This window comes from Lupinus angustifolius, unplaced genomic scaffold (genome assembly GCF_001865875.1).
Source record: "Lupinus angustifolius cultivar Tanjil unplaced genomic scaffold, LupAngTanjil_v1.0 Scaffold_471, whole genome shotgun sequence".
NCBI classification, from domain to species: domain Eukaryota; kingdom Viridiplantae; phylum Streptophyta; class Magnoliopsida; order Fabales; family Fabaceae; genus Lupinus; species Lupinus angustifolius.
This window is the reverse complement of record NW_017727856.1, coordinates 190,013-198,352: the sequence shown is the minus strand read 5'-3', so window position 1 is coordinate 198,352 and position 8,340 is coordinate 190,013. Positions and strand designations below refer to the sequence as shown.

The 8,340-nt window shown below is 32.4% G+C and overlaps 1 protein-coding gene across 1 annotated transcript; it reads left to right on the top strand.

Annotated features, from left to right (window-relative positions):
- Nucleotides 1-1,019: 1,019 nt before the first annotated feature.
- LOC109341485 (scopoletin glucosyltransferase-like) lies at nt 1,020-2,598 on the top strand. Its single transcript, XM_019579414.1, has one exon. The coding sequence runs from the start codon at nt 1,141-1,143 to the stop codon at nt 2,581-2,583; it is 1,443 nt and encodes a 480-aa protein (XP_019434959.1). The 5' UTR covers nt 1,020-1,140; the 3' UTR covers nt 2,584-2,598.
- The last annotated feature ends 5,742 nt before the right edge of the window (nt 2,599-8,340 follow it).

The window sequence follows — 8,340 nt, the reverse complement described above, 5'->3', positions numbered from 1 at the left end:
GGGAGAACATGTAGTTTTTAGTTGACTGATGATGATGATTTATTAATTGAGTATAATTATCTTAACCATTTATTACATCATGATTTAAATTAATGTATATTAAGGAAGATTTACATGACATGAGCTGCATCACAAAAATTATATGGTAGATTGCATGGGTACAATATCGTGTAGCTAAAACTAGTAAATATCTAAAATCACATATTTGGAATTAAAAACTATTTCTTTTTTAAAATTAAATGAATTTGAAAATTTTATTTTATTTATAATTATTTTTAAATTAAATAAATTTCAAAGTGTGATTAACTAACAAAGGATTATGATAAAAACACTTCCATTTTATGCTACATAATAATTTTTATTCTGAAAAAATTAAATACTCTACTATATTATGATTTTATTTTACATAATACTATTTTATTTCTTTTGACCAATTGAAAATCTTAACTGAAATCATAAGGACAGAAAAGGTATGCAAAGAAAATTGGGCTAGACTTTCAGTATTGGAAAATAGGGGGGAATATGATTTTATAATATTTTCAAAATTTTAATTTAAAAATAACTAGAAATTTGGATCTGTGCAGCATTTTAGCATCTCTATACATTGCCTCCCAAGACTGGAATAGAGACTATCTCTAATACCAGAGACTCTAGAACTATATATAAATCGTGACATGCTATATAAAAAATAATCTAATGGTCCATATTTTAATTATTTTATAATAAAAAATTGAGTGAAATTCATATACTCCAAGAACAAGTTTTTTAGACTTACTCTTCATCGTAACCATCAATTTTAGGGATATCTAATGGTTTAGATTTACTCAATAATTTAAACCATTGGATTTCTCTAGAATTGATGGTTAGAATTAGAAATAAGTTTAAAAAACTTACTTTTAGAGTAAGTGGATCCCCTCCCTAAAAAATTTAGTCCTCTTTCCCCTTATAGTCTAGTAGGGGAGTGTGAGTACTTGAGAGTAGCACACCCCCAGAAGTGAGATTATATGAACTCGTGCAATGCTTAGGCTAAATCTTCTTATAAATTCTCTAACCTCTTGGTCATAGAAACCATAGAAAATCCTCTCCTTGTGCTTGTTTATTTGAAGAAAAAACCTGAAATTTCTTAGAAACAAGAGAAAGATGGGTGCTGAAACTACTGCACATAGTCCAATACACATATTGTTCTTCCCCTTTATGGGTCATGGCCATATGATACCTATGGTTGACATGGCCAAGCTTTTTGCATCAAAAGGGGTGAAGACAACCATTCTCACCACACCCCTCAATGCACCTTTCATCTTCAAAACAATAGAAAAATCTAAAATCCATTCCAACATCAATATCCAAACCATCAAGTTTCCTTCTGTAGAAGCAGGTTTACCTGATGGTTGTGAAAATTTTGACTCAATTCCTTCACCAGAATTTATTCCACTCTTCTTTAAGGGCACTGAACTATTGCAGGAGGGATTTGAGCAACAACTGAGTCTGCAACGTCCAAATTGTGTTGTTTCGGATACGTTCTTTACATGGACAAATGATTCTAGTGCGAAATTCAACATTCCAAGGATTGTGTTCTATGGGGTTAGTTTCTTCTCCATGTGTGCTACTGAATGCGTTAGACTCTACAAACCTTATGAGAATGTTTCTTCTGATTCAGAATCATTTGTCATTCCTAGTCTTCCTGGTGAGATTAAAATGACAAGGACTCAGGTAGCAGATTACTTAAAAATTGGTGATTGGTTAGAAAGATTGACAAAATTCAGGGAAGTAGAAGAGAAGAGCTATGGAGTTGTTTTCAACAGCTTCTATGAACTTGAGAAGGACTATGCTGATTACTATAGGAAGGTAATAGGAAGAAGAGCATGGCACATAGGCCCTTTGTCTCTTTGCAACATTGATAAGGAACAAAAAAAATATAGAGGAAAAGAAGCATCTATTGATGAGCATGAGTGGCAAAATTGGCTTGACACAAAGGAAGCAAATTCAGTTGTTTATGTATCCTTTGGAAGTATTGTAAACTTCCCTGATTCTCATCTTAGAGAAATTGCATTAGGACTTGAGGCTTCAGGGCAACCATTCATTTGGGCTGTGAAGAAAAGCAAAAAAGATGGAGAAGAATGGCTTCCTGGAGGATTTGAAAAAAGAATTGAAGGTAAGGGACTAATTATAAGAGGTTGGGCACCTCAGGTTTCGATTCTTGAACATGAAGCAATTGGAGCATTTATGACTCACTGTGGATGGAATTCAACTTTGGAAGGAGTTGTTGCTGGGGTACCCTTTATCACATGGCCTGTGTCTGCAGAACAATTTTACAATGAGAGATTAGTGGTTGATGTCCTTAAAACTGGAGTACCCGTTGGTGTTAAAAGGTGGTGTTTATTTGGGGATATGGATGATAGCATTAAATGGGATACAATAGAGAAAACTGTGAGAAATATATTGGGAAAGGACGAAGCAGCAGAGGAAATGAGGAAGAAAGCAAAGGAGCTGTCAAGATTGGCAAGAAAGACCGTGGAAGAAGGAGGATCTTCTGACTTAGATTTGGATGCCTTCATTGCTGAGTTTGATTCACTACGTGGATAATGCAGCCTACTAGAACAACATGCTTAATTTGATTCATATCTTATTGAAGTTGTAGTAGACAGTCATAAACATTTATTCAATAAAATAAGAAATGTAGTGTTATTGAAACTCACAAATGAATGAAAAATCTTGGTTGAATGATGAATCAAACTCAGCAATGAAGACTATATTACAAGTCTTTTTTTTTTTTTTCCATTTTTATGTTGATTTTTTTTTGTTTAAGGATAGTCATTATCACTATTACTCCAAAAGTGAATATCATTCTAAAGGTAAAATTATTTGTGACCTAACATGAGTTTAAATTTTAGAATTAATCTCACTTACGAGAATAAGATTTCATATATCTATCAAAATTAAACTCCGTTATGCAGGAACGTCATATGTTTTGGAGCACTATTTTTTAGTCAAACGTTATAATGGAAGATGACATGAAAGAGTTTAAGGATAATTTGGAGATTTTGAACACCCATCCAATATCTAGTATTTTAGGTAACTAAAAAGAAACTTTTATTATTAGATTCACTAGTTTTAATTAGCTACCACACTAATAATAAAATATAATTATACACTTGCAACATTTGTATATAGAGGTGGTAAAGCAAGTTAAATTTTATAGTATGGGTAGCAATTTAGCACTTCACTAAAGTTTGAGGATAGACTAATAAAAATAATATTAGAGGAGCTAATTGTGCTTATACTAAAATTAATATTTGACCCTCAATATGAGGGGGAAATTAATATTTGACCCTCAAATATTAGCATTTACATTTAGAACTGGAGAGTATCTCAACTCTTATAAATCAGTAATGCAGTGAGAGTTGAATCATCTTGTTAAAAACTAAACAAAATTGTTAGAGACAATATTAGCCAAAAATTATTCTTTTAACAAAAAATATTTCAGAGTACTTATATTTAGATAACTGTTGTGAATGTTCTGTTCAGGTTCTCTTTATATTTAATTTATTTTAAAGAAAATCAGTTAGTAAAAGTTAAAGACTTAGCTTAGATAAAGTAAATTAATTTTTTGTAGGATGATGCCAAAGTATAACGAATCAACTTTCAGCCTAGCACACAATAGTTTTGGCGTTGAAGTGTTGATTATATACACAATTTAACCTTGTTTAATTTATTTAGAAAAAATGGAGACAAAATATTGGTGCCCAAACGAGTCTTGTAGTAACCTTCACATATCTAAAAATCCACACTGCTTCACAATCTAAGTTCCCTATTTTTAAGATAAGATTTGATACTAAGCTTAGAATCTACCCATAAGTCATTCCACATACAAACCATCATTTTAAGACTTAGGTGCAGAAATATGTCTCATTGTTTTTTCAAAAGTCAATAATATGACATATAATAAGTTAGACCAAACTTGGTCCAAAAATAGTTGAACTTACAGAATTTTAAAAACCATATTTACCTGTAAAACTTTAGACCTCCTAAAAGACCTATTAAACATAATATGTTGATCTATTTATTCTATTTTATATTAATATTTATATTACTTTAATATAAATAATATTATATATGAAAATTTATTATAAAAATATATAAAAAATATGAAAATATAATATAATTGTTAGTGTTGAATAAACCTATTTAAAAGTAGGTATAATAGCTTATTTTATAGCCTTATAGTGTAATAGACTTTTAAATAGAATAATAGATTAAATAAGACGTTTACAGAGATCATATTTAGACCTTATGTTTTTTTTTGAGGAGATAAATAAGTCAAACTCAAATTGTTTTATACTATATTGACTTAGCATGTTTAAGTCAAAGCCTATTATAACATATTTTCATCCAAAAACCATTCACCTACATTATGTTTCCCTTAATTAAACCTTTATCGTATGTTACGATTGTCACATAGTTTTCGTAAGATTTGCTAAAGAACACAAAAAATGTGTTGATCCACAAATGAGGATCTATATACAACTCGACTGTGTATCACTGGTTATCATATATCATTCCACATCTTAGTACATAATTGTGGATACCTCCACGGTCTGCCCCCTTTGTAACTCAGCCACTAACGGTACATCTAGAACATGACTATGCATCATTATGATTTAGTTATTTTTCATTGAAATATGAGTATTATACCTTCTCCCTTTTCACTATATGTTTGGCTTCTTTTGATTCCAATTTCCTTTCAATGAAAAATCACAGCGAATAAAATTTGATGAACAAAATAGCACCTTCCACGAGTTGGAAAACGGAGAAACCAAAATAGTTCCTCTCGACATCTAAAAGCAATATTTTTTTTCGTCAAAATGCTTTAGTGACGTCCCAATGTTTTGATTATTGGATAGTATCAAGAGGATTTAGAAATTAATTTGGGATTAGGTTTAAATGTGTAGGAATAGACTATAGGATATAATTGAATAACAAATTGTACAGGGTGGTGATTAATGGATAGATTCTAATCCATCCAATCCATCTAAATTATATTTAAAATTATTCAGTTCATCCATATCCAAACTTAATATATAATTTCAATCCATCCACAACTTCATTTTCATGGATTTGGATGGATGAATATCCAATCTATTTGTTTTTTTTTATTAGAACTAAAAACATTTTTTAAGACAATAATCTTAAACCTAATACAGACCATCTTCCAATTTGACGTCCGACATGGGTTTCTCAACATTGGTATAAAGAATGTAATGTCATTAATCATTAATAGTTCAAAGTTAATAACAATATATGTTTTAAATTAGGACTAGAAATGAATCGAACCGAGTCGGATCAGAGCTCAGCTCCACTCAGCTTGATAAGGATTGACTCAGCTCGAAACTCAACTCGAGTTCAATATAAATTATTTTTTAACTCGAGTTCGGCTTGGTTAAAGTTCACGAACTATTCGGCTCAAATCGAATTGGTTCTTTTGGACAACTAAAATGATAAATTCATTTTTTTAAGCAAGGGTGAAACTACACCCACAAATATATTAGATTAGCCAAGAAACAAAGGATCCATTACAAGCCCCTAAACCTATAGTTAGGAAGAAGCAACATATTTCTATTAAAATCAGGCAAAATGAACATAGGAGGATAATTCCACCATGAATCAGTTCTAGAATTCACTCCAAAGTTAGCCAACTTGTCTGCACAAGTATTCCCTTCCCTAAATATGTGAGATACTCTGACTTGCATACCCAACATAGTGTTCCTACACTTGTACACATGTGATCAATTCAGTTTTATAAAATACTACAAAAGTTTTATATATAAATATAACATTGTTTATATATATAATAAAAATAAATATAAAAATAATGTATGTGTCAAATAAACATAAAATTAGTTTATATATATCGAGTCAACTCATGAACTTAATGAGTCGAACTATATCCAATTCAAGTCCAGTTTGTTTATTAACGGACTCAATTTCAAGTTCAAATTTGGCTCATTTGGTTCATGAACTAAGTTTATTGAGCTAAATAATGAATCAAATTTCGAACGAATACCAAGTTAGTTTGGTTCATTGTCAGTCCTATTTTAAATGAAATAAAATGCCATTAGTGAAAGTGCAAAATATCAAGGATTGGACTAGCAATGTTTTGCGTATGTTTTGATGAAGACAATGAGTTAGTTAAAGCTTGACGATGTCTCAACAATCAACATGCCGAGGGGGTAGTTACATCAGGACATGCCTATTGCATGGAAAACCAAAAAGGATCATCCACTCGATAAGGTGTTAGGTGACAAATCTACGGGGGTCGTAACCCGTAGTTCTTTATGTAATTTCTGTAATTTTTTTGCATTCGTATCTCAAATAGAGCCAAAGACCATCGATGAAGTCATCGAGGATGTACATTGGGGTATAGCTATGCAAGAAGAGCTAAACCAGTTTGAGCGAAATAATGTGTGGGGCTTGGTCCCCAAACCAAAAGATCATCATGTGATTGGCACTAGATGGGTCTTTCATAACAAGCTAGATGAATCTGGCTTAATAATAAGAAATAAGGCTCGCTTAGTGACCAAAGGCTACAACCAGGAGAAGGGCATCGATTATGATGAGACCTACGCTCCTGTAGCCAGACATGAAGCCATTAGGATGCTCTTGTCTTTTTCATCAATCATGAACTTTAAGCTATTCCAAGTGGATGTTAAGAGCGCATTTTTAAATAGCTATATTCAAGAGGAGGTGTACGTAGACCAACCACCAGGGTTTGAAAACATCAAATACCCGAACAATGTGTATAAACTCAAGAAGGCCCTATATGGCCTAAAACAGGCTCTCATAGCCTGGTACGATAGATTGAATTCATTCCTACTAGAAAAAGGGTTCGAAAGAGGCTTGGTCGACACCACTCTCTTTATCTATAGATTAGATAATCATGTTTTACTTGTTCAAATATATGTTGATGATATTATCTTCAGATATACTAATAACATCCTTTGTAAGGAATTTTCTGAGTTGATGTAGGGCGAGTTTGAGATGTCGATGATGGGTGAGCTGACTTTCTTCCTTGGGCAACAAATTAAACAAATGGAAAGTGGCATCTTCCTTAATCAATCGAAGTAGTGCAAAGAATTACTAAAGAAGTTCGATATGAAGCAATGTAAAGATGCATCCACACCTATGGCGTCCGCATGTTATCTTGACAAAGATGAAAAAGGAAAAGCGATTGAGGTAACTAAATATCGTGGGATTATCGGCTTCTTATTATACTTAACTGCTAGCCGCCCCGATATTATGTTTAATGTTTGTATGTGTGCTAGATTTCAAGCTTTGCCAAAAGAATCACATTATATTGCTGTAAAACCTATCATGAGATATTTAAAAGGAACTATAAATATGGGATTATGGTATGATGCCTCCTTATCCTTGGTAGGTTACTCCGATTCTGACTTTGCTGGTTGTAAGTTGGATCGGAAAAGCACTAGTGGGACTTGTCACCTATTAGGCAGTTCCTTAGTGGCATGGCATAGTAAAAAGCAAGCATGTGTTGACTTGTCACCTATTAACAAGCATGCGTTCCTTTGGATGAAGCAGTAACTTAAGGACTTTGGGCTCATAATAGAAAATATCCCTATTAAGTGTGATAACACAAGTTCCATTAACCTTTCCAAGAATCCCGTCTTGCATTCTAGAACCAAGCATATTGAAATAAGGCATCATTTTTTGCGTGATCATGTTCAAAAAGGTGATTGTGTGTTAGAATTTGTTGAAACATTTAAGCAAGTAGCGGATATTTTCACCAAGCCCCTCCCACGAGATACTTTCTATGTTCTACGAAGAGAACTACGAATCCTTGATGAAAAATATCTTGATTAAGCTTATGTAATTGCCTTGCATGACATATTTGCCTTGTATGCTTCAAAATGAAAACATGTTGAATGCCAACTATTCCTTATATGATCCATGATTCTGTGCGTAAAAGCTTTATGTATATATGTGTTTGTTTAAAAATGAATTAGTAAAAATTTTGAAATCCTTGCATGCTTTTAAAAAGATCCAAAATGTTGTATCGGATGAATTTAATCGATTAAAGCCATCAGTTAATCAATTTCCTGGGTAAATTTTTTGAAACCTGGTATTTTTAACTCAGGTTAATCGATTAAGTAAAGTTGTTAATCAATTAACGACATCAGTATATCAGAAACATAAGTGTTTCTCGGTATTTTTCAAAAACCCATTCATCCCCTTTTCTCTCAAATCTCAGAGAAACAAGTCCAACATCATCCCTAAACTCCAACCTAGCCCAAACCGAATCACCCCATTCCATTTCCACTCCATAAA

Excerpts from the sequence above, each read along its gene's own strand:
- LOC109341485 (XM_019579414.1), top strand. The coding sequence starts at position 1,141 with ATGGGTGCTGAAACTACTGCACATAGTCCAATACACATATTGTTCTTC.